The following is a 27917-nucleotide window of genomic DNA, read 5'->3' on the forward strand; positions in this document are numbered from 1 at the left end:
TTTGTTAAAGCACCAATAAATGGCCCAAATATCCCATGAACCTTTTCAAGAGCAGGAACTAACCTTCCTCCTGAGTCCTTAACCGGAGCTGTCTCGCAAGAGGCTGTGTGCTGTCTCAGCTGCTGAGCCAAGGCCTTCTCCCCATACAGGTAAAATGTCCCTCTCGCACCACGCAGCTGGCTCAACCCACACACGACCCCCCTCAATCTGTTCCATGAACACTAGCAGCTCCTTTGCCACCCCTGATGTTGTAAAGGATTTTGGGCATGACCTGACCAGCTTGTGTCCATCACAAAATTAAAGCAGCCCCCCCCTCCCCCCACCATACTCAGCTGACGCGAGCCAAGCTCGGGGGTGGCCACCAGCACCTTTCTAATTAAGTCCGTGTCATCCCAGTTGGGCGCATATACATTCACTAAGACCACCAGAGCAACTGCCAACACCCCACTCACTATCGCATTTCTTCCCCAAAGACTACCAAAATATTAGCCACTGACAAGGTCACCCTCCTATTGATCAGCACCACTATCCCCCTCGTCCTCGCACAAAGCTCAAGTGGAATATCTGCCTCACCCACCCGTTCCATAGTCTTGTCTGGTCTCGATCTCTCGGATGTGTCTCCTGCAAGAAAATCACATCTGCCTTCAAACTCTTTAGATGTTCAAGCACCCAGGACCTTTTGACTGGCCCATTTAACCCCCTCACCTTCCATGTAAACCAGCCCTCTCTACTATGATCAGCCATATCCCATCCACAAGGAAGTCTTCCAGGGCCACAAATTATACCAGCTTTAGGCCCCCCCAAGATGGCTGCTTCACCCCCTTCAGACCAATACATAAACAAAGAAACCTTGTTATCAGTAATCTACTCCTCCCCATCCCCTCTAGCCCCACCCAGCTCCAACAAGCACCGTCCCTCCCCCATCCCAAACAAAGAAAACCCAACCAACCCAGGTTCATTATCTTAATGAACAATATAAACAACCCCCTCCCCCACCTTGCCCAGGTAACCAGCCGCAGTTCTCTCCCCCATTTTGCTGTCTTTAACTAGCATAACTGCGAGCAGGTGACCCCCACCTGGGGAAAAATCAACTTACGACACAATGGATCAGCAAAGAGCCCCTACCCGAATCCATCTTTAATATAAAACATTTCAGGAAAGAAAAAAAAACCACACATAAACCCACATCCAATCCCTCTCCCCCAAACATTTCTCCCAATACGGTAAAAAAAACAAACAAACCGCAAATCCAGAAAGCAGGCAAAGAAACAGGAGAACACATCAAAAAACCAAAAATCAGGTGTAATTCAATTCTCCCCCAGTCCATGCTTCTTTACAAAGTAATTTGCCTTCTCCGGCGTGTCAAAATAATAGTCCCGATCTTTGACCGTGACCCGAAGGTGAGCTGGGTAAACCACTCCAAAACGCACCTTGCTCTTATAAAGAGCTGCCTTGGCCTTATTAAACCCTGCACGCCTTTTTCCCAGTTCTACACCGACGTCCTGATAAATCCTGACGGAATGACCCTCCTGACTACATTCTTGCGTGTCCTTCGCCCACCCCAGGATTCTCTCCATATCCAAGTGTCTGTGGAGTTTGACTATAATCGCCCGCGGCAGCTCCCGAAGCCTTGGTTTCTGTCTCAACGACCAGTGGGCCTGGTCCACTTTGGGAGGGTTCGCGAAGGCCCCCTCCCCCACCAGCTTCCCAAGCATCTTTGCCACATATTCCGTGGCCCTTGTATCTTCCATGCTGTCCGACAGCTTGATGATCCTCAAATTCTGACGCCTGGAACAATCCTCCAGGTCATCGGTCCTGGCCTTCAATACCTTCTGCCTCTCTGCCAACATGGCCACCTCTGCCTTCGAAGAAGCAGTCCGATCACTATGCTCCGTGACTGTCCCATCCAAGTTCTGAATCGTCAAGACCTGCACCTCCAGCCATTGTTCCACCCTGTCCAAAGCTATACGAATGGATGCCACCGCCATCTCAGTTGCCTTCGCCAGGTCATCAGAGACCGTGTTTCCCTGTTTCTTGAACTCCTATGTAAGAAATTCCATCAGCCTCCCAGTTGTCCGCCATTTTCTCCCCTTCTGCGACACGAGGGCCTTCCAAGTCAGACAGGATCCCTTATTTAATTTTTTTTTTAAAAAACATATTTTATTGGAGGCATTTTCAAATATATACAGAACAGAAACGTGCAAACAATAACAGCAAACCATATATAATGAACACTATTCCCCCGTGCCACTCCCTCCATCCCTCTTTTACACCCAGCCCCTCAAGACAAAACACGCAGAACCAGGCCCCCTCTGCTGATGTGTTAATGTCCCTTAAATAAGTCAATGAGCAGCTTCCATTTTGCGGAGTACCCCTCTTCTGCCCCTCTTATGGTAAACTTGACTTTTTCTAGGTGGAGGAACTCTGCCAAGTCACTCACCCACACTCCTGCTATTGGCGGCTTCGAGTCTGCCTCCAGGCGATCAGGGAGGCAAGGCTATTACATCAGCCTCTCCTCACCTGCATCTCCTCCGCTGGTGCGCCTTCTTCATCAGTTCCCTATATATATATATATATATATATCCAACACCTTGCCCCTGCCTATCTCATCCTTGGACTGCGCCTTGTCCTGTAGTGCTGGAGGCGGCAGCTGCAGGAACACACCTATCTTCTTCCTCAAGAAGTCCCTCACCTGCTGTACCTGAACCCATTCCACTTTGGCAGCAAGTACACCTCCTCAAGCTCCTCCAATTCTGCAAATGTACCCCCCACACAGAGATGCTGATAATACTCTATCCCCAGCCACCCCCAGCCCTGCAACCTTACAACCAGCCCCGTCAGAACAAACCTGTGGTTGTGACAAATTGGCGCCCATAGGGACATGTCTTCCATCCTACAGTGCTGCCTACATTGATTCCACACCCTCAAGGCTGATACTGCACCGCACCCGTGGACTATCTGGCTGGCGAGAACGGAAGAGACGCCAACAACAGCTCCCTCAGACTAGTCCCTTTACACAAAACCTCCTTCATCCAACCCACACCAGCCTCTCATCCACCGCCAACTTCCTAATCATTGCTATGTTTCTGCCCAATTCTTCAGTTTTATGCCCCTCCATCCCTTTCCAGAAACTCCCTCCTGGTCCAGGGAACCTTGCCTGCCCTCACAAAACCCAGTATCATTTAATTCACCCTACTAAAAAAGACTTTGGTACGAAAATCAGGAGATTCTAAAACACACACAAAACTTTTGACAACGCTGTCACCTTTACTGTCTGGACCCTTCCAGCCAACGACAAGGGCAACACATCCCACGTCCGAAGATCCTCCATTATTCCTTCCGTTAGCTTTGCCAGATTTAATTTGTGCAGCTGGGCACAGCTCTGTGCCACGTGCATCCCAAGATAACGAAAGCTCACCCCGACCAACTGAAACAGCAACCTCTTTAAACTCCCCCCGGGCATTGATTGGAAAGACCTCGGGCGAAATTCTCCGACCCCCACGATGGGTCGGAGAATAGCGGGAGGGCCTTCCCAACATTTTTCCCGCCCTCCCGCTATTCTCCCCCTCCCCCCCGCCCAACTCCCGACACGAATCGCTGCCGCCGTTTTTTTACGGCCGGCAGCGATTCACAGCTGTTCGATGGGCCGAAGTCCCAGCCCTTTACGCTGTTTTTACGAACGGCAAACAGACCTGGTCTGGCCGTTCGTAAAAACGGCGGGAACAACTCGCTTTTTATAACCATGGCACCGATTGGCACGGCAGTACCACGGCCGTGCCAAGGGTGCCATGGGCCCGAAGCCCGCGCACTATTTGTCCTTCCGCCGCCCCGCAGTATCCATTCGCGGGGCGGCTGAGGGGCATCCCGGCCCGCGCATGCGCGGGTTTCGCGCAAATACGCGATGACGTCATCCGCGCATGCGCGGGTTGGATTCTTCCAATCCGTGCATGCGCGGCTGACGTCATATGACGCGTCAGCCGGCGCTAACTCCGGCAAGTGGGCTTAACGAAATTCGTTAAGCCCGTGATGCCGGAGCTTGCGGCGTCGGGCTACTAGCCCCGACCGGGGACCAGAATCGGTTCCCGGTCGGGAAGGGGCGCGCTGGCGTCAAACCCGCCCGGGTTTGGCGCCAGCCTTACGATTTCTCCCGTTTTGGGAGAATCGCGCCCCTCATTTTTCCCTTTATTGAGCTCATTCCCTGAAAAACGACTGAATGCCCCCAAGATCCCCATAATCTTGTTGAAACTTTCAACTGGGTTCTCAATATATAAGAAGATGTCACCAGCATATAAAGAAACTCGGTGCTCCATGCCCCCCTTGAACGCCACGCCATCGAAGCCCTAAGTGCCATTGCCAATGGCTCAAACGTTATGGCACACATCAAAGGGGAAATTGGGCATCCCTGCCTCGTCACCCAGTGCAACACAAAATTGAGACTGTTGGTCCACACACTCGCCTTAGGAACCCTATACAACAACCGCACCCATTCAACAAGCACCTCGAATAAATACAATCATTCCACATGGTCAAGGCCTTCTACATGTCCATTAACACAACCACCTCCACCTCCCGGTTTGTTGAGGGCATCATTATCATATTCAATAGCATCCGAAACTTGGACGATAGCTGCTGCCCCTTCACAAAGTCTGTCTAGTCCTCCCCTATCACCCACGGCACACAATTCTCTTTCCATACCACCAGCACCTTCGCCAGTAGCTTTGCATCCACATTTAACAACAATATCGGGCGGCACGACCCACACTGCTCTGGGAGATAGACCCCTGACAGTGTGGGAGGAAGCATTCCCCTCCCCATTGACTCATTGTACATCTACACTAACAGGGACCCCCGTTCCATCCCAAACCTCTTAGAAAACTCCGCTTGGAACCTGTCCGAGCCTTGGGCCTTCCCCGACTATATCGTCCCTACACAATCCACAACAGGATTCCCTGCTCCTGTATCCTCACCTCACCACCCTTGGGAACTCCAGCCCATCCAGAAACTGACTCATGCTCTCACCCCCCACCGGGGCCTCCGAGCTGTACAATTTCCAAAGGGAGCCTTGAGACCCCTATTTACTTCCTCCAGCTCCATTTCCTGTTGACCGTATCTGCCCAATTTCCCTCGCCACTGCCTTCATTCTCAGCTGATGCGTGAGCACCCTGCTCACCTTCTCCCCATACTCATACACTGCCCCTCTGGCTCTGTTCAGCCCACCCACCACCTTCTCTGTCGGCACTAACCCAAATTCCATTTGGAGCTTCTGCCCCTTCTGCAGCAGGGGCTTCTCAAGCGGGGTCGAGTATCTCTGGTCCACCGCCTGAATGGCCTCCATCAGCCTCAGCCTCTCTGCCCACTCGGCCCTCACCTTATGCTCCCTAATCAAAATAAACTCCCCCATCCACTGCCTTCAGGTATTTGCAATCTTCTGGGTCCAATAACATGAGGGGGTGCCTGCCACTGTATAATAAACCTCAATATGTTATAAATCATTGCCAAACTAATCCTGAAGAATCAAAAGTAACCATTACAAGCTTCAGCAGATTCATTGGGTAGATCAATTCAATCCTTGAATTGTGGTCAGTCAACAGGCACGAGGAAACTTGCCACGGTCTGTTGAGAGAGAAAGAAAATGGGGGCAGAGATACTGTCTGGAATTGTGGAAGTCAGTGTTGAGTCCAGAAGGTTGTGAGTTTAACAATTTCAGATTATAATCTCTTACCCAGCCAGCTGTTGTGTTCCGTATATATGTATGTGTTGGTTTTTATTCATTTTTGCTTTTGGATGGCAGTTGATGATTGTTCATCCTTTTACACCTCAGGACAAATCCTTTGTTTCTTTATTGACCCATTACCACCCACTCTTGTCATTTAATGTTTTCCATTTTTCAGCCCATGACACATCTTTTCTGTTATTTTTCTACCCTTCCTTACTTCACCTCTTTAAAAACCTCTTATATTTCTACCTTTTACCAGCTCTGATGAAAGGTCATCGACCTGAAACAGCTACCCTGTAAACTTTCTTTTGTGCGAAGCTTACTTTATTGAGACTGGTTCTTGGGCATTTTTCTAATATTGCACAAGATAGCATACAAGGCGCCTGACCAAGTGCTGGAAATTGGAATTCGAATAGATAGGTGCTTGATTGCCGGTGCAGATATAATGGGCCGAATGGCCTCTTTGTGTATTGTAAAACTCTATGATTATGAACGTTTGATATTAGGAGGAAATCATACAGAAGTGCATGCCATGTGACTCACCTGACTTCCCAAAGTTTCCCCAGAACTTCCAAGGCACAGATCAGGAAGGTGATAGAACATTCTCCACAGCAACAAATATCAAGAAGCTGGCCATTATCCAGGACAATGTTACTGATCAGCACCTAACCCTTGGTATAAACATCCATTCCACCATTAGTGTACTGTGGCAGCTGTGTGTACCAACCATACTTAAATCTACACCCCCACCCACAGCTTGGCCATCTGGACTTCAAAGTCCAGGCTCCATTTTATGCTTATGTTTCTTACTTTCTGGCGCCGCCCCTGCCATTTCAAATTGGTTCATCTGGAGATTGTTTTGCCTCATTGATGAAAACATTCTAACTCCTAGCAGCAATCTCTGTTGGCATCAAGCTTGAGATCCATGTAAATTAGTGGAACATGGAATTAACCTTTTTGCCTGGCTCTCTGATACATGAAGCCAACAACATGGTCACTCCTGCTCTAGAACACTACAGTCTTCAATGTAGAATTTGAAATTAATTTATTCTAATTTACCGTTTCTTGTATATTCTGAACTTTGCCTATTTTTTTAATATTGGTCAGCAATGTAGTTCCTGTGTATTTTTAAACGGCTGTTAAATAGAAGGTGGTGTTTTTTTGTTTATCCTTCCCTGTTTTCATGTTGATGGTGTCATGCTGCAGATTTACACAATACAGCAGGCATTTGCATTTCAGAGAAGACTGTGCTGATGTTAGTTATTGTGGTCTTTGTGCGGTGATTTATTCTGTAGGTCATATTCCAACGGACATGGATTTGAAAGCATAAGATTCACGACTTTGTACTTTTCATTTTATGGACTGCAATAGAGCCGATGCTGAAAAAGTCGTCTTACCTGCCAGGACCCGCAGTGGCAGATGACCTAACTGACCTGCAGGTGGTAGGCACAGTGTCAAATTGCTTCATGAAATAAAGCTGTCCTGTAGCATATTCACAATAAAAAATGACAGTCTTCCAATACTTGCCACACGGTGTTATGACAAGAATGAAATATGGAATAAAATTGGAAGCAGATTAGTTTTTGGTCCTAATTCAAGTTATGACAAGATACAAGAAGAATTAGACAATGAAAGTGCACTCTTGCTAAGTTAATACTTTCCATTTTCAGCTTTATTCTCAAGTAGGTCTTAAAGTGTACTGGGTTTAAAGTGGTGCACAATATTCATTAAATGTTCTTGCAGCTGTGGTATCATAGGAAATATGGAAAAACTGTACGTCATGGCTAGATTTTGGGAGAAATAAATATAGGTTTGGGATCAAGTTACAAATGGAAAATAATACTAGGTGTAGCACAACAGCAATACAATCCAAGATGACTCTAGTTGCATTGAATACATTGGACTGAGGCATTTGGTGTTGGGTAAGCTGTGGGCAGCCTGGTAGCACAGTGGCTAGTACAGTTGCTTCACAGCTCCAGGGTCCCAGGTTCGATTCCCGGCTTGGGTCACTGACTGTGCGGAGTCTGCACATTCTCCCCGTGTCTACTTTGGTTTCCTCCGGGTACTCCAGTTTCCTCCCAAAGTCCAAAGATGTGCAGGTTAGGTGGATTGGCTATGCTCTCAGTCTCCAAAAAAGGTTAGATAGGATCACGGGGATAGGGTGGTGGTGTGGGCTTGGGTAGGGTGCTCTAAGGGCCGGTGCAGACTCGATGGACTGAATGGCCTCCTTCTGCAATGTAAATTATATGATAATGATATTTGCACTCACTTTTTCCATCCAGGACAGAGGATCACAGGAGCAGGTTGTAGACAATTCAACCTGTTGAGCCAATTCAATATGATCATGGCTGATCATCCACTTCAATGCCTTTTTTCCATATTATCCATCCCTTTGGGTGGAACTTTACACCAATGGAATTTCGAACATCTCACCATATTTTATTGCCCCACCCCCACTGTGACGGGGCAATAAAATTCCACCCTTTATGTCGTTATCAATCTCTGCTTGAAATATCCTCTGCCAAAGTCCTCTAGGATCGAGAATTCCAAAGATTCACAGTGCTCTGAGTAACTTGGAAATATTGGGCGAGATTCTCCCATCGTAAGATACTACATCCACCGATTCCTCTTTATCAATTCTGTAAGTAACATCCCACAAATACTCCAACAGGTTTGTCAAACATGATCTCCTATACGTAAGTCCACATTGACTATGTGCAATCAGATCATTATCATTCAAGTGTCCATTTTCGCATTCTTTAGAATAGATTATAGTATTTTCCCTACACTGATGTAAGGCTAACAGATCTGTAGTTAGTTTTTTTCTCTCTCCTTTCTTAAACAGTGGATGCCATTTGCTTCCTTCCAATCTGCAGGAACCATTCCAGAATCTCTAGATTTTGGAAGATGATCACCAATGCATCTACTATCTTCATAGCTACCACTTTTAACACTCTGGGATGTAGAAGAATCCGGTTCCGGGGACCTATCAATTATTAATTTCTCCAAAACAACGTTCCTACTAATTACTAATTTTCTTCAATTCCTAATTCTCTCTAGTCCCTTAGATCTTTAATTCTGGGAGAATTCTTGTATTGTCCTCCGTGAAGACAGACAAAAAGTAATCATTGGCTTCTGTGCCATTTCTCTGTTCCCCATAAGTTTTCCTGACTCTGCTTGTAATGGGCCTACATTTGTTTTTGCCAGATGTTACCTTTTTACATATCTAAAGAAGCTCTTACGGTCCATTTTTATGCTGGTTTACATTCATTTTCTATTCTCCCTTTTATCAATTACTTGGGGCTGGATTCTCCGATTTTGAGGTTATGACCGGAGGAAGTGTCTGATTTTACGATGAAAGGTTGGCGCCGCCCCCGCACCGATTCTCTGACCGTCAAGGGACTATCAGCCACGCCACGTAAAACACACGACCTTCCCGATATAAACGCCTGGAGAATTGCCGGGTCCGTGGCCGCGCCTGCGCAAGGCGATGATCTGCAGTGGTCGCGCCGTACAACATGGTGGAACAAATTTGTCCAGAGCAACGGACTGGGAAACAGCAGCAAAGGCAACGGTGAAAAGATCACCAAAAGGACAGAATTAACCTGAGAAACACTTTGTACGGACTGCACTGCCTCATTCTGAATACGGGAACCAAAATGTAGGAAAGAAGAGATGAGGGCAGGGGAGCACAGGAGAGGGTGAGGAGGAAAACAGGAGAGGAACCATAAAGCGGGCGAGGTGTAGACACTTAACTGAACCCAGGAGGCTGTCCACCAAACTAGCAGGCAAGTTAGCACCATGAGATAGGTGCAAGGGGGGACCTTGGTGCATATCCTGCAGAGGAGAGAGTGCCTGGCAACGGGGGAGGGGAACACAACACCAATTGGGGGCAGCTAGGGGATTAAATGGGGAAAGGAGGGTAGGGAGGGGGACAATAATAAAGGGGGCAGCGAAGACAAGGGGCAGTGGTGTGCCATCAATTGTACGAGAGACGAGTTGCTTTACAAAAGTTAGGCTTTAATAAACTAGAACTTAGCCCTGCGGTCGTCTACAAGAAAATGGACGACCGCCGGACGTTTGACTATTTATACCTCGGCAAGGAGGCACGGTTAACTCAGCCTCTCGACCAATCGGTCGAGAGGCACATGACCGACCAGGGCCAATGGTAAGCCGGTGTTCTGCCCCAATGGCAGACAGGTATGCAAATCATATCACCACATTCACCCCTTGCGGAGAAAGAAGCCTGGGGGGGGGGGGGGGGGGGGGGTATGAATGAGAGCCGGGGTGGGTGGTGGGGGGAGAGAACTGGTGATATGAGTAGCAGCCGGGAGGACAAAAATTTTCTCTCCTTTCTGTTATCGAATTTGGGGGCTTCCCACTGGCCCAGATAATAAGCGATATTACACAGAAGTCCATGGAGCTGTCGAAATTTAGAACGATTCGATCAGGCTTTTTTTGGCCCGTGACGTTCTGGCAGACCGCCGCAGTGGAGTAGGTGACGTCGGTTCAGCCGATGGTGGTGGTTCCGCTGACGTCCTGGAGTCCGGGAGCGATGGTCCTTGAACAGTCTCCGTCACCCGAGCTGGCTGTGGAGACGCCATGGATGGGGAAGGGGTGACCTGAGTGGGGCGCTGGGGTGAAAAAAACAGGGGGGGGGGTCTGTGGGGAAGGGGGGGAAGGCCGCACGCCGGTGGGTGCCAGGTCCCGGAGGGAGACCGTGTCCTGCCGACCGTCGGGGTACTCCACATACGCATACTGCGGGTTAGCGTGGAGTAACTGGACTTGTTCCACTAACGGGTCGGACTTGTGCACCCGCACATGCTTCTGGAGCAAGATGGGTCCGGGGGCGGCCAGCCACGTCGGGAGAGGGGATCCGGAGGATGACTTCCTAGGGAAAACAAGAAGACGTTCATGAGGTGTCTGATTAGTTGCGGTACAGAGGAGTGAGCGGATTGAATGTAGGGCATAGGGGATAACCTCTTGCCATCGGGAAATAGGGAGATCTCTGGACCGGAGGGCCAGTAGTATGGTCTTCCAGATGGTATAATTTGGCCAATGGTAAGCCGGTGTTCTGCCACAATGGCAGACCAGTATGCAAATCATATCACCACAGGCGGGAAAGAATCATAGGGGGACCATTGGGACAAGGATGGTTACAGCCCTCGGCTGGCTACAACAGGCCATGTGTGGCGAGTTGGGACACAATAGCGTCACAAGCAGCCACTTTGGAGGGTCGAACCCCAAAACAGGGAAGGCCTTTAATATGGGAAGGGAACTCTGCACATTCATGGAGAAAATGGGGGCAATGGACCCATGGAGGTTCACTCACCCAGGGGAGAAGGAATTCTTCTTCTCCTCGGTACATAACCTATACACCTGGATTGACGTCCTTGTAGTGGGGAAACCGGTGCTTCCCGAGATAGTAAGAACGGAATACTCCGCAATCATAATCTCTGACCAGGCTCCACACTACTTAGATATGAGGGTAGAGACATGGAGGTTGGACACGGCCCTCCTGGCCGACGAGGCTTTTTGCGAGAAAATATCACAGGCCATAATGAGTATATTACTAACAACTGGAGTGGGGAGGCCTCACGATCCACATTCTGGGAGGCACTGAAGGCTGTGATCAAGGGTGCAATTATTGCCTGCAAAGCACGAAAAGACAAGGACGAGAGGGTGGCTCGGCAACAGCTAGTCAACTCCATACTGGAGGTAAACCAGCAATACTTTGCGGGCCCGAACCATAGAGCTCCTTGCAGAGAGGTGAAAGCTACAAATGGGACTTTGACCTGCTCTCCATGAGGAAAGCAGCACTGCGGACCCTATACGAGCACTGAGGCAAAGCCAGCCGCCTGCAGGCTAACCTGCTAAGAAGGCAGGCAGCTACAAAAGAAATAGCCCAGATTAGAGACAGCAGGGGAAACTGGTAGCGGAACCGGAAAAGGTCAACGAGGCATTTGAAGTCCAGGGGCTGCACACTTTTGAGCCCCCCGAAGGGGACTTGGGGATGAAACAGTTCATCGATGGACTGGACATGCCAGTTGTGGGGGAGGATAGGAAGCACCATTAAAACTGTGAGAAGTCATGGAGAGCATCAACTCCATGGAGGCGGGGAAGGCGCCGGGACCTGACGGATTCCTGGCGGACTTCTACAAACAATTCCCGATAGCACTGGCCCTGCAGCTGCAGGAAATGTCCATGGACTCACTGGCGAGAAACAACCAGCCGCTACACTAGCACAAGCCTCAATCTCGCTGATACCCAAAAAGGGCAAAGACCCAACACAGTGTGAGTCCTATAGATCCATTTTGTTGCTCAATGTAGACACGAAAATCCTAGCCAGGTGATTGAATACCTACGCACCAGAGGTGGTTGCAGAGGACCAGACAGGCTTTGTTAAGGGTAGACAGCTGAACGTGATAATGACTGCACCCAGGAGGCAGAGCGCACAGAGTCCCGCTCTATGCAGATGACCCGCTCCTTTACGTTGCAGACCCACAAAGCAGCATGAAGATAATCGTGACGCCCTTGATAGAGTTTGGAGCCTCCTTGGGCCACAAACTCAACCTGAGCAAAAGTGAGATCTTCCCGGTGAACCCACAAGGGAGTTGGGCAGAGCTGGAGGGACTGCCATTTAAACAAGGCCGACTCAAATTCCGCTACCCGGGGATCCAAATCGCCTCGACTGGACACTGATCCACAAGTGGAACCTGGCCAGCCTGGTGGAGGAAGTCAAAAAGGACCTGCAAAGGTGGGACACACTCCCACTTTCCCTGGCGGGGAGGTGCAGATGATCAAGCTTAATGTACTGCCCAGGTTCCTCTTCCTATTTAGATCCATCCCAATCTACATCCCCAAGGCCTTTTTCAACTCAGTAAAAATAAAAAGTTCATAGTGTTTGCGTGTGTGTGTGTGTGCGCGGGGGGGGGGGGGGGGGGGGGGAAAGGAACCAAGGGTCCCCATAAAAGTCCTGCAAAGAACGGCAGCAACAGCGGAAAGAGTAAAGAGAAGGATAAAGGAACGGGAAGCTGAATGGGGAAGAATGGAGGAGTGTTTCTGCACAGGGAACATCCCTCTGATCCCTGGCCAAGGCAGCGCTGCCTTCCCCACTGACTAAGAACTCAACAAGCCCAGAGCCCAATGGTGATAGCCACACTCTGGTCGTGGAACCAACTAAGGCAGCACTTCGGTCGAACCGAAAATGTCCATCAAGCGCTCCATCTGCAACAATTATAGGTTTGCGCCAGCCAAAAAATGGTCGCCATCATCAAAAGGTGGAGTCCGGACACGGGTGTAATGTTCTTGTCGGATTTATAGTTCAAGAACTCTTGTAGCTAAAGCTATATACAATTTATTAATATTAACTGTGAGTCATCGATATATAAAACAACAGATGAGTAACAATATGATCATGCACAAGCAACCTCTCCCCCAGCTCTCCAATCAGTCTGAGGTCACCTGACTCTAACATTCACTTATATACTAATGAGACTCCTAGTAGTCAGTCGGTGAGTTGCAACATAACCATGATATCATTACAGGGGGGAACACTACCAGTTAAGGACTTCTACACAGACAACAGACTGATAGCACTGGGGGAACTGACTAGGGAAGTTCCAACTGACCGGGGGAAACTAGTTAAGATGCGTGCAAATTAAAAAGTTCCTATGTAGGAAAACAAAGACATACCTGCAAGTGCTGCAACAATCGTTATTAGGGGACCTAGTGGACATGGACAACTTGGGGGTGGAAACTGCCAGTGGACCTGTATGGGCAACTACTGGAAAAGGTACACTCTCCACTGGACGAGACCAGAGATGGAAGACCTAGGGTTTGAATTTGGGTGGGGAGTGAAGCACTGCACAGGGTCAACTCCACCTCCACTTGTGTAAGGCTAAGCCTAATGCAGCTGAAGGTGGTGCACAGAGGACACTTAACCAGAACCCGAATGAGCAGGTTCTTCTGGAGGTGGAGGACAATGTGAACAGTGTCAGGGAGGCCCAGCCAACCACACCCAAATGTTCTGGTCATGTCCCAGACTTGTTGGGTTCTGGACAGCCTTCCTCGAGGCATGCAATGTCCAAGGTTGTGGGGATGAGGGTGGAGCCATGCCCAAACGTGGCAGTCTTCAGGGTATCAGAACAACCAGAACTCTTTATGGGGAGGAGGGTCGACGCCCTACTCTGTGCCTCCCTAATCGTCCACCGAAGAATCTGCTCAGCTAGTGATCGGCAGCATCACCCAAGGCAGTGGACTGGCTGTCCGACCTATTGGATAACCTCCAAATGAAGAAAGAGGGCTTCCACAAGACACGGAAACCATTCACCAACCTGTTCCAAGTCCTGTTTGTGGCCATCAGCAAATAAACCTGGGGGAGGGGGGTCCACAGAATAACCACAGGCACAAACGGAAAGTGAGAGGGGTTGTGGGGGGGGGGGGGGGGGTGTGGGGGGGGGGGGGGGGGTGGGGGGGGGGGGGGGGGTGGGGGGAGGGTGGGGGGTGGGGGGGGGTTGTAGGGGGGAGAAGGAGGGAGGGAGCAAAGAGGCACAGAAGCAAACCATACCCCACGCGGGCAACTTAACACGAAGCAACATATTTAGCACTACGCTACCCCAATAGGTCCAGGTTTGATGAACCAATGAACAAAGAAGACACATAGAATTTACATAGAATTTACAGTGCAGAAGGAGCCCAATGGGCCCATCGAGTCTGCACCGGCTCTTGGAAAGAGCACCCTACCCAAGATCAACACCTCCACCCTATCCCCATAACCCAGTAACCCCACCCAACACTAAGGGCAATTTTGGACACTAAGGGCAATTTATCATGGCCAATCCACCTAACCCGCACATCTTTGGACTGTGGGAGGAAACCGGAGCACCCGGAGGAAACCCACGCAGACACAGGGAGGATGTGCAGACTCCAAACAGACAGTGACCCAAGCCGGAATCGAACCTGGGACCCTGGAGCTGTGAAGCATTTGTGCTAACCATTGTGCTATCGTGCTGTAGGGATTAGGAGGCCATGTCAAAACTGGGCACTTGTAAAAAATGTGAATTGTAACCAATGTCTATAGTTTCTGTGTATGTTCACTTTCATCTTTGTTTTGTTAAAAGAAAACCCTAATAAAAACATTTTTAAAAACAAGATCATTAATTGACCCTTTTTTTGTACATAATATTAGATCTAAAATATTGTGTTCTCTAGTCGGTTCCTCAACATACTGCTCTGGAAAACCTCCCCTAACACACTGCAGAAACTCATTCTCCACTGCATTTGTGCTCATTAGATTTACCCAGTCTATCTGCAGATTGAAGTCACCCATGATTACTGTATTACCCATGGTGCATGCTTCTTTAACCTCATGGTTCGCACCATGCCCCACACTACCAACACTGTTTGGCGGCCAATAACCAACTCGGACAAACGTTTGCTGCCTCTTGCTGTTTCTCAGCTCCACCCAAACAGATTTTATATTTTGGTCTTCTGATCTGAAATCCTCTCTTACTGATGTACTGATCCCATCCCTCCTTATCATCACAATCCACCTTTTTTTCCTTTTTGCCTGTCCTTCCTAAATGTTGAATATCTTTGAATACTCTTGGTCACCCTGTAGACATGTTTCTGTAATGGCAATTAGATCATACCCATTTATCTCTATTTATGCCTTTAAACATCCACCTTGTTGTGAATGCTGTGTCCATTCAGTCTCTTCAACTTTGTCTTTTAGACATTATTCTGCCTTCTAAGTTTAGGTGATGCTCACCTTCATTTTTCCTGCCTTCTAATTTCAATTGCCACTTCTCTACTTCCTGTTACCAGTTTTACTCCCAATTTGAGCTACTTCTCATGTTCCTAACCCTCTCACAAGCTACTTTAAACCTTCCACAACAGCAGCAGCAAACATCCCAGTGAGGATATTAGTCCCAGTCCAGTTAAGGTACAACTTGTTCTACTTTCCCTAGAATTGGTCCCAGTTCCTCAGAAATGTGATACTCACCCTCTTAAACCAACACTCCATCCACGTATTCAGCTGATCAATCATCCTATTCCTATGCTCACTAACACACAATACTGGGAATAATAGTAGGATTACTGCCCTTGAAGTCATTATTTTAAATTTTCTTCCTAACTCCCTAATATCTGCTCAGAGGACCTCATCCATCTTCCTACCAATGTCATTACTATATGTGGACCACATCCTCTGGCTTTTCACCCTCCTCTAGAAGGCCATCCTGCAGCACTCCATGACATCCTTGACCTTGGCACTAGGGAGTCACACTTACTGCTGCAGAAGTATTTGTCTGGTCCCCTGATTATTGAATTCCCTGTCACTAAAGATCTTCCAGTCTTCCTCTCCTCCTGTGTGGCTGAGCCACCCGTGGTGCCACAGACTTGGGTCTGGCTGCAGTCCCCTGAGAAACCATCGCCCTGACCAGCATCCAAAATGGAAAACTGATTATCAAGTAATAATCAACTGATTTCCCCCTCTACCTGTATGCTCCTAACCTGCAGTGTGGCCACCTCCCTAACCACGCTATCCATGTGGTTCTGTGCCTTGCAGATGTATCACAGTGATCCATTCGCCACTTCAGTCCCAAACCCAGCGCCTCAAGTTTCTGCAGCTAGGTGGATGACAATTCCTGGAGATGTGTTCGTAGGCATCCAGGGGGTGCCTACGATGGGGCCTGGCCCGTGATCGGGGCCCACCGATCGGCGCGCCGGCCTCTCGCTGCCCGGGCCTATTTTCTTACGCGCCGGCCCCTGAACTCCCGTGCCATGTTGTGTTGGGGCCGGCACATTGCGGGAGGCCCTCACGCATGCGTGGGTTGGGGCAGCACACAGTTCACACCGGAATGGGAGGCTGGAGCAGTGTGAACCACTCCAGCGCCGTGCTGGCCCCCTATAGGGGTCAGAATTGGTACTCCCATTTTTCACTATCAGCGCAGATATGGTAGCACTGTTTATATGCTCCCTGAAAAACAACTGATCCCAGCTTCTGAAAACCAGTTTAAGCTAGCTCTCAGTGAGCTTGTATATCGCCACTAGGCATTGTCTCTGGGCAGGCTGTCCGGAAGAGGTTAAGGCCTCATTAAAGGGGTCCGAAAAGACACCAGAAAATCCACCCAAGATAATATTCAGGGACTCACTGATTATCAAGTAAAATTGACTCAGGGGACTCCTGCACTACCTGCCTGCTTCTCTTAGACTATCTGGTGGTCATCCATTTCCCCCTCTACTTGTATGCTCCTAACCTGCAGTGTGACCACCTCCCTAACCATGGGGCGTTAAATGCATCTCCGACCTCACTTATGTGGAAGCCTGTGCGGTTGTGAAGGGCTTCTTGAAAAATATCATCAGGGACTCCATCACCCACACTGGACATGCTAAACGCAAGACTGTGATTGTCATGGATGTGGTTTATGCTCCGAAACATCAGGGTTGAACCCTCAATGTATCCTGTGGTTGAGAACTGTTAAGAAAACATCCCAGAAAGCTTGAATACCTCTGTTTCAAGGCTGGAATAAAACTTACATTCTCTTAACTTAAAGTAATTTTTAGTTCATTTCTAAATTGAAGAGAAAAACTAGAAAGTAACTCTTAGAACTCTCAGCACTCATCAGCTCTGAGATATAGATAGTAGTACAGGATAAATTTCCGTACCATCCTCCCCGAACAGGCGCTGGAATGTGATGACTGGGGGCTTTTCACAGTAACTTCATTTGAAGCCTACTTGTGACAATAAGCGATTTTCATTTAATTTCATTTCATAAATTAAACAGAATGGCTGCGGTGAATTAATATACGATGCTGGACTGCTCCAAATCAGACAGATAGAATGACTCCTTGCCAGTCAATATCTGAATCTTTATGTTTGCCCACACAGCTAGAGTTCCACTATCATTGGGATAATACCAGTGGTATTTGCTTGTCTGGCATCCAGAGGGTAGTAGAAAGTAGTATTTAAGTTCTTTCTGTATTTATCCTTTATTTGGACTCCTAAAATATCTGAATGCTATCAATGATTTATTTTCATTATTAGGCCTTAAATAGGTCCATGGTGCTCAGATACCAAAGAAGAACGCACTTGTATGTATAAACTGCTTTTTGCCTCCTTGTGGTGTCCCTAAATGTTTCATATCCAATGATTACTATTGAGGCATAGACACTGTTGGCTTTTAGTTGAACATAGCAGTCCTATTGTGGAATGAGATAAATAAACAATGAATTTTGGCGGGGTTAGTTGGGAGTAACCCCTTGCTCTTTGGACAGTACGATGGGTTCAGAGAAGGTGGATGGGGAACTGGATTCATGTCCTATCAAAAAATATAATGTAGAACACCTTCGGTACTGCATTGAAGTGCCTGCCTGGATCGTGCTCAGGTGCTGAAACTGGATTTGAACCTACATCCTTTTGACTCAGATCTGTGAGTGCTATCACTGAATTAGATCGATGTTTAAATAATCCGGGCTATCTAACTATATCAAATAATGTAGTTATGAATTGTAGTTGACATTGGGTAATAGCTCAATGGGGACAAAAAACTTATGAAAAACCTGGTCTTACCAGTTGATAATTCCCAGGAATGATAACACAATAGTTACGTTACTGAATTAATAACCCATAGGCCTGGACTAATGATCCAGAGATATGAGTTCACATACCACCATGACAGCTGGAGAATTTAGATTCAGTTAATTAAATAACTCTGGAATTAAAAAGCGAATATCAGCAATGGTGATCGTGTAATGATAGGATTGTTCTAAAAACAATCTGGTTCAGTCATGTCCTTTAGGGAAGGGAATCTGCTGTCCTTACCTGATGTGACCTACATGTGACTCGAATACCACAACAATGCGATTGATGCTTAATTACCCCTGTACTTGGCCATTGGGGTGTGTAGAGAGGCATGGGCTGGCATGGAGGGTATGGGTAGGAGGGTTTGAGGGGGCATGGGGAATGTGTAGGGGGTAATGAGAGCTGTACGGCTTTTTTCATTTGTTTTATGGCTTTTTTGAAAATCTTGGACACCGTGCCGGGGCACAGGCTTTCTGCCCAGCTTGCCTCCGCACCCGGCAGCTTCTGCACTCACTCCAGGGATGGTGGGCACAATCTCCATAGAGCCCCGCCACCCTCTGAATAAAATTCGCACCTTCCCGGGTCAGATTTGCAGAGCCCGGGAAGGCCCAACTCTACGTTCCTGACATTGGAACCGAGTTCCAGGCCTTTGGGAGATGACCACATTTGACCAGACATCAGTTAGAAATTAGCTCCAGGGATTTCCTTTCCACCCAGTCAAAAACCACCCATGGAAAGATTGATATAGGCACTGGTGCTAGCTGGTTATTGTTGTGGGGAATTGTTGTGTATCAAATCTAGAAGTGTCGCCACAATGTTAGCCATTTTGGAAGCTTTCAGGAGTGTTCGGACGTGCCCAGTTGAAATAACTTGTTTACTGGGTTGTAATACTCAGCAAAACCAGCATTCCATATATCATGGTGACGAAGGCCATTCAGCAACTTGCAGTTCCAGTTTGGCCTGCAAGTTCCAGCAGCATTTGTGATTCCTCATTCCCGTCAATATTTCCAGCTTTCAGCTAATTTTCTGAGATACCATTAACTGGTACAGATAAATAACTAGACTTTGAAGACTGGATGCACTTTACAGGGTACACACCTGAAGCAACAATAAACCTGCTCTTTCTCTTTCTAGATACTGACTGGCCTGTTGTGTATTTCTAGAATTTTCTGTTTTGATTTTTGCTTTCCAGAATTTTCATTCAGTTCTTTTCTCTTTTCTATTCCAAGATCATTTGCAGTGTTGTAATTTTTTTTCCAAATTTAGAGTATCCACTTCATTCTTTCCAATTAAGGGGCAATTTAGCGTGGCCAATCTACCTAGCCTGCCCATCTTTGGGATGTGGGGGCGAAACCCATGCAAACACGGGGAGAATGTGCAAACTCCACACGGACAGTGACCCAGAGCTGGGATCGAACCTGGGGCCTTGGCGCCATGAGGCAGCAGCGCTAACCACTGCGCCACCGTGCTACCCTGCAGTGTTGTACTTTTAAAAACAAAATAGGGCGATTCATTTTTGTATGAGATGTCTGACTGAAAAGTTCTCAAAGGGCTAAAACCTGATTCTGAATTTGAATTCAGTGAGATCAACAAATAATTCAAACCTTATTTGTATTCTGTTTTACAGAACTGTGCTACCTCCCGACCATCAAGCTCTTTGACCAGCTCCAGACCTGCTAGTTCACCTGTGACAGGGTCGGAAAGCCTTGCTAAAGATGATGGGCCACAGGTTACAGATGGAACCAACCTGCAAGGCATTTGCAAACTGTCTTTCTATGACAACAGTGTCATTTATGAAAACCCAGCCGCTACTAATGAGAGTGAGTTTTGTTTTAGCTGTGTCTTTTGAGTTACAACAGTTGTCTGTTGAGGCACAACCTTTTATCAGAAATATCAAATAAAATGTCAATGTAAAGTGATCAGAATATTGAATTATTCAGTGAAACCACTCATAAATATCTGAAAAATGTTGGATTTGGTAAACTACCAGGCTATTTCCCAAATGTAGTAGTGCACTTGCTATGTGGCGTCAACGAGATTGTTTTGTATGGATTCTCTTTCTCTTTCATGAGGGTTACAGAGAACTATGGAGGAGAATATACCTATCAGAGTTCATAGGATATCAGAGAACGAATAATATCAGAAATTATAGTGAGGCTATCATAAAATCATTGAAGAATCATAGAATGGTTACAGTACAGAAGGAGCCAGCAATTGACCTAGTGCCAAACTCCTGCCTTTCCCCTGTAGCCCTGCAATATTTTCCTCTTCAGATAATGATCAAATTTTCTTTTGAAAGCCATAATGGAGTCTGGCTCAACAATTGCATTCTAGATCCTAACCACTCACTCTGTTTAAAAGAACATTCCCTCGTTTTGCCATTGCTTGTTTTGCCAGTCACCTTAAATCAGTGTCCTGGATCTTATCCAATCGGAACAATTCCTCGCGGTCTATTCTGTCCACAGCCCTTATGATTTTTAATACCTCTATCAAATCATTTCTCAACCTTCTCTTCTCCAATGAGAACAGCCCCAGCTTCTGCAATTTGTATATATAAATTAAGTTCCTCATCCCAGGCACTATCTTTTCTGAATGCGATGAATGGAGGAATTTCTTTTTTTTTTGTATATTTATCGAAGTTTTACATCAGAAAATAACGAACAAGCAACCAATGAGAACGCAAGAGCGCAGAAACTAAAATTACAAGCAAAAAGCAAATATAACACAAAAACATCATAATTAAACTTAAACAACTATAACTAACCCCACCCACACAAAAGGTGACAGATCTAGATCTCAGGTAGAACACCTCCACTGACCCACTAATGGTGCATTTAATTTTCTCCTGTACTTTAAGTGTAGAAGTTATATTAAATCGGCCAACCAGGCAGAAGCACTGAGCGGAATGGGGGACCTCCAACTAAAGAATATTTGCCTCAGGGCAATCAGAGAGACAAAGATGACAACATCTGCCCCGACCCCAGAATAAAACATCGGTGAATCCATAACCCCGAATATGGCTACTAATGGACATGGGCTTAAAACCACCCGGTTTATCTCCGACATAGTGCTAAAAAAGGAAGCCCAGAAGCTGGCGAGTTTGGAGCAAGACCAAAACATGTGCGCGTGGTTAGCTGGGCAAGCAAGCAGTCTCATCTGTCCTGAACGTTTTGAAAAACCTCACTCATCCTTGCCTTGGTCAAGTGCATCTTGAACTCACTTAGGCTCAACTGGGCACATGAGAACGTGGAGTTGACCCTGTAAAGGACCTCCCTCCAAGCTTCACTAGTAAGTCACTCTCCCGCCTCGCCCTTAACCCATTGGGGCGGGATCCGATGCGAGAATATAGCCATAAAGGTCCGAAATAGACCCCTCACCATGCTGAACAAGGATAAAGTCCTCTTCAGCAACGAGGAAAGTGGAACCAAAGGAAAGGAAGGGGAAACCTTACGCGAAAAGTTACGAACTTGAAAATAAAGAAAAAGGCTAGAATCTTGGTAGGTGAAATTTGTCAGCCAGCTCTCTAAAACAGGCAAACCTCCTCTCTACAAATAGATTCCCAAAATACTCAAGTCCATTTGCTTTCTATGATTCAAATGTTGAGTCCAATCCAGAAGGTAAGAAAAGGTGATTGTTACAAATAGAGGCCAGGGAAGACAGGGAAAGGAGCTTAAAATGTTGCCAAAACTGTGAAGAGACCACCACTGGTTTTGAGGAAAATCTAGTGGGGGAAAAGGGCAACAGTGCAGTAATTATGGCATGGAAAGTAGAAGTAGCCCCAAATAGAATTGGGGTCACTGATCCACAACAGAATGTTTTGGATGATAATAGCCCAATCGTAAAACAAATTTGGGAGAGCCAAGCCCTGTCTATCTGTGCCTTTGGAGTAGAATTCTGCAGAGTCTGGATTCTTACCCATCCAAATAAAAGCAGATGTTATCCTTAATATAAAAGGATTTGGGTAGAAAAATGGGGAGAAATTGAAAGAAAAATAGAAATCTTGTAAGTACAAAACCTAGGAAGTACATCTATTTAAATTGTTTGGATCCTACCCACCAGAGATGGAGGAAAGTGTTCCACCTCCGTAAGTCCGTTTTAACATTATTAATCGGGCTTGAGTAATTTAACTTATGAGGTGAGGCCCAATTGTGGGCCACCTGAACCCCAAAATAGCGAGAACTTGTTTTCGAGAGGTGGAAAGGTCTCACCCCTACCGAGATTGAATTTATAGCCAGAGAAGGAGCCAAAGGTATTAAACATCTTCATGATGCCGTCTATGGAGGGAGTTAGAATCATAGAATCCCTACAGTCCAGAAGGAGGCCAGTCGGCCATCGAGTCCGCACTGACTCTCCGAAAGAGCACCCTACCTAGGCCGACGCTCCAACCCTATCCCAGTAACCCCACATAACCATTTTGGACACGAAGGGGCAATTTAGCATGGCCAATCCAACTAACCTGCACATCGTTGGACCGTGGGGCTGCTGGCAGGGGGGGACAGTTCCAACTGGAACTTGGCCCGCTCTCTACTTGGAAAGCAGTGAACCAGCTCCGTCAGGCATAAGGAACATTTTTATTAACACGGGGACCAAGGCCAACCACCTACTAACAAAGAAAATTACAGCACAGGAACAGGCCCTTTGGCCCTCTCAGCCTGCGCCGATCCAGATCCTTTATCTAAACCTGTCGCCTAGTTTCCAAGGTCTACTTCCCTCTGTTGCCCGCCGGTTCATATATCTGTCCAGATGCATCTTAAATGATGCTATCGTGCCTGCCTCTACCACATCCGCTGGCAAAGCGTTCCAGGCACCCACCACCCTCTGCGTAAAAAAACTTTCCACGCACATCTCCCTTAAACTTTACCCCTCTCACCTTGAAATCGTGACCCCTTGTAATTGACACACCCACTCTTGGAAAAAGCTTGCTGCTATCCACCCTGTCCATACCTCTCATAATTTTGTAGACCTCAATCAGGTCCCCCCCTCAACCTCCGTCTTTCCAACGAAAACAATCCTAATCTACTCAACCTTTTCTTCATAGCTAGCACCCTCCATACCAGGCAACATCCTGGTGAACCTCCTCTGCACCCTCTCTAAAGCATCCACATCCTTCTACTAATGTGGCGACCAGAACTGCACGCAGTATTCCAAATGTGGCCTAACCAAAGTCCTAAACAACTGTAACATGACCTGCCGACTCTTATACTCGATACCCCGTCCGATGAAGGCAAGCATGCTGTATGCCTTCTTGACCACTCTATCGACCTGCGTTGCCACCTTCAGGGTACAATGGACCTGAACTCCCAGATCTCTCTGTACATCAATTTTCCCCAGGACTCTTCCATTGACCATTTAGTCCGCTCTTGAATTAGATCTTCCAAAATGCATCACCTCGCATTTGCCTGGATTGAACTCCATCTGCCATTTCTCTGCCCAATTCTCCAATCTATCTATATATTGCTGTATTCTCTGACAGTCCTCCTCGCTATCTGCAACTCCAGCAATCTTAGTATCATCTGCAAATTTGCGAATCAGACCACCTATACCTTTGTCCAGATCATTTATATATATCACAAACAACAGTGGTCCGAGTACGGATCCCTGTGGAACACCACTAGTCACGTTTCTCCATTTTGAGACACTCCCTTCCACCACTACTCTCTGTCTCCTGTTGCCCAGCTAGTTCTTTATCCATTTAGCTAGTACATTCTGAACGCCATACGACTTCACTTATTCCATCAACCTGCCATGGGAAACTTAATCAAACGCCTTACTGAAGTCCATGTATATGACATCTACAGCCCTTCCCTCATCAATTAACTTTGTCACTTCCTCAAAGAATTCTATTAGGTTTGTAAGACATGACCTTCTCTGCACAAAACCATGCTGCCTATCATTGATGAGTCTATTTTCTTCCAAATGTGAATAGATCCTATCCCTCAGTATCTTCTCCAACAGTTTGCCGACCACTGACGTCAAGCTCACAGGTCTATAATTCCCTGGATTACCCTTCTTAAACAAAGGGACAACATTAGCAATTCTCCAGTCCTCCGGGACCTCACCCGTGCTCAAGGATGCTGCAAAGATATCTGTTAAGGCTCCAGCTATTTCATCCCTTGCTTCCCTCAGTAACCTGGGATAGATCCCATCCGGACCTGGGGACTTGTCCACCTTAATGCCTTTTAGAATACCCGAACTTCCCCCTTCCTTATGCCGACTTGACCTAGAGTATTTAAACATCCATCCCTAGCCTCCACATCCGTCATGTCCCTCTCCTTGGTGAATACCGATGCAAAGTACTCATTAAGAATCTCACCCATTTCCTCTGACTCCACGCATAAACTCCCTCTTTTGTTTTTGAGTGGGCCAATCCTTTCTCTAGTTTCCCTCTTTTTCCTTATATACGAATAAAAGGCTTTGGGATTTTCCTTAACCCTGTTAGCCAAAGATATTTCATGACCCCTGTCTTGTTATGCTATCAGTGTGGCATAAGCGGCTTCCTTGTGGTGCACTTGGCAAAGGAAGGTTCAGACGTGGAGATAACTTCAACACGTTTATTAAACTATATACAGTTCTGTTACTCGGGTTCGACACTACTGCTAATCCTACTATAGCTACCCAGACTGACAAACCAGTCTGCTACAATCCACGTGATGGGAGTGATATTGAATCAACCCTGTGTCTGTACTCACTGACTGTCTCCACTGGGAAGAGGCAGATCATGTGTTTGGTGTCCTTTATATATGGGTTGGTGTAATGCCCTCCTGTTGCCGTGTCACCTCTGTGTGCATCGTGAATGCCCATTGGTCGTGTCCTATCTAACTGATCTATTGGTTGAGTGTGTGAGTGTCATGTCTCTGGTGCTCCCTCTGGTGTCTAGCTAGTCTACATGTATTTACATTAACCCCTTGTGTATTTACAGTGATGTACATCACCACAACCCCTTTTAGCCCTCTTTATTGCACGTTTGAGATTTTCCTACTTTCCCGCTATTCCTCCAAAGCTTCATCAGTTTTAAGTCGCCTAGATCTTATGTATGCTTCCAGCGGAGAAAACAGGATGTCACAAGAGCGATAGTCCAGGTAAGGAATGGGAATGGGAGGGGTAGTCACTGCTTCATACGAGATCAACGGAGCCTTTGGGACTTTCGACTGGGGAATGTACACCTCCGAGTCCCCAAAGGGGCACTCGGAAGATTGAACAGTTCCTGGACAGGCTGGCCATACCAGCTGTGACGGAGGAAAAGAAGCAAGGACTGGAAGCACTGTTAGGACTGGAGGAGATTTTGAATGCATCAATTCCATGGAGTCAGGGAAGGCACCGGAACCCGGGAGGGAGAGAGGAGGTGGGAGGGGAGGAGGTCGCACCCAGAACACAAGGAAAGTGACAGGCGTAAGATACAACGGGGGCCTGGGGGCCCATGATCAGCACTACAGCCCCAAGAGAAGGGCCAAGTTCCCAGATGTGGCCTCACCACCTTCAGTGGGCCTTGCCCTCAGCTGCTGTACGATGGGAATACCCGCCTTTCCCTCGGGCGTCACCAAGGGGAGTTTTTCATTTTGCTTCTATTATTTTTGTTAATCTACCGTACCTGTCACAATCTGTAAATATTAAACACTCTGGAAAAATGCGTGCCACAAGTGTATAGTTTAATCGCATAGTGTCTAGGCTGAATTCAAAGAGGTATAATATTTATTTCTGTTAGTTTGTATAATCGGATTATGTGTGTGATATGTTTGTTTATATAAAATGAAAATCTTGCAGTAAAAATATATTTTTTTAAAAATAATTAAATTGCACATACCCCTGGCCCTGCCATTGAAACTGGAGTGAAAAACCTACCCAACCCAAGTCTTGTGTAGCCGGTTCTGATCCTTGACACGCAAGTGGGTTTCCTGTAACAAAACAACATCAGAGTTCAGACTCTTAAGTTGGGCGAATGCTCTCGACCGTTTTACTGGGCCAGCTAAACCCCTTACATTCCAGGTAACCAAACAGATTGGAGATCCTCCCCCATCCCTTAATCCAGAGTCAGCCATTCCCAAAAAGAGAAACCCACCAAAGGACACTGAAAAAATATAGTTAAAAGATCCACGCAAGATGGCCGCCGAGCCAAGTCAGATGACACGACAAAGGAAGACCATCAGACACCGTCAGCAAACTAACACTAAACCATCACCCCGACCCGAATACGCCATACCGAAGCAGTGACAGACAGTGTAGATTATATCCTAAATCCTACAGTTAACAAAACAAAGTTAAACACAAACTCTAATCTAATTTTTAAAAACCTATTGTACTGAGCTGCAGAAAATCCTCTGACACCTCTCCTGTTAACCAACACCTATATTCGAGGGGAGAATCCCAACTGGAAAATAAAACCTTCTAAAACAATGCCACACTAGAGTTAACTATCATCCCCAACAACAACGATGAAAAGAGACAAGTAACAATAGATTGATGTAAGTAACAAATAGCACAAATGTAACCTAAGGCATTAAGAGCACACCCAAACATTGGACATGAAATGTGAAGTGCCCGTTGATGCACTATCAATTACCACAAAGACGGGAGTAGTAGAATAATCAAGGCTTTATTGAGCAAGATGTGGTGCCTCCTGTAGGTGGAACCAGAATGGCTGCAGCACCGGTGAGCACACACATTTATACGCTGCCGACTGGGCGGAGCCAGCAGGCAGGGATTTACCCATGTACCTCTACTATACGGGCAGTGCCGTAATACGTGTAATATACTACTAGTGGTGACTACCACATACACCCCCTGTTAAAAAAAGAGTCCGGCGGGTGTAGTGGACAACATTACAAGTTAAGTCTGTCGGGGGCCTTGACCCTCCTCTGTGATCGCCTCTGTCCTGGTGGTGATGCAGGCGTCGGCTTGGTCACCTGTGACTCCAGGAGCGTGTAGTCCTCATATTCATCACCCCTGAGTGGAACCAGTGGGAGGACGGATCCTACTGGGGCAGGGGCTGCGGTGAGGTTCGCAGGAGGGAGGGTGAGTGACACGGGGGGGGGGGGGGGGGGGGGGGTGGCGGTGTCAGGTCGGGGGTCGTGGGTGGGGATCCAGTGGGTGCCAGGCCCCGGAGGGAGACTGTGTCCCGGCGCCCGTTGGGGTGTGCCACGTAAGCGTATTGCAGGTTCGCATGTAGCAGTGGACTTTTTCGACCAAGAGGTCCGACTTATGGGTCTGCACATGCTTCCGAAGGAGGACGGATCCAGAAACTGTCAGCCATGTTGGGAGCGAGATCCCGGTGGTGGACTTCCTGGGGAAGGCAAACACACGTTCGCGAGGGGTTTCGTTAGTGGCAGTGCAGATGGAGTGGAGCACGTCGGGGAGGACCTCCTGTCAACGGGAGACCGGGAGATTTCTAGACCTCAGGGCCAGCAGGTCGGCCTTCCAGACCGTCCTGTTCTCCCTCTCCACCTGCCCATTTCCCTGGGGGTTGTAGCTGGTCGTCCTGCTCGAGGCAATGCCCATGCTGAGCAGGAACTGACGCAGCTCATCGTTCATAAAAGAGGATCCCCAATCGCTGTGGATGCAGGTGGGGAAACCGAACAGAGTGAAGATGCTGTGGAGGGCTTTAATTACTGTGGCAGAAGT

At 47.4% G+C, this 27917-nt stretch overlaps 1 protein-coding gene across 1 annotated transcript in view; it reads left to right on the plus strand.

Moving 5' to 3' along the window:
- The window catches only part of LOC119964807 (adhesion G-protein coupled receptor D2), a 447246-nt gene that overhangs the window by 254689 nt on the left and 164640 nt on the right, over positions 1-27917 (plus strand). Inside the window, exon 22 of the mRNA XM_038794816.1 lies at positions 19930-20122. Within this exon, the coding sequence (XP_038650744.1) occupies positions 19930-20122 (193 nt within the window). The remainder of the gene's footprint in view (positions 1-19929; positions 20123-27917) is intronic.

This window comes from Scyliorhinus canicula, chromosome 4 (genome assembly GCF_902713615.1).
Source record: "Scyliorhinus canicula chromosome 4, sScyCan1.1, whole genome shotgun sequence".
Taxonomy (NCBI): domain Eukaryota; kingdom Metazoa; phylum Chordata; class Chondrichthyes; order Carcharhiniformes; family Scyliorhinidae; genus Scyliorhinus; species Scyliorhinus canicula.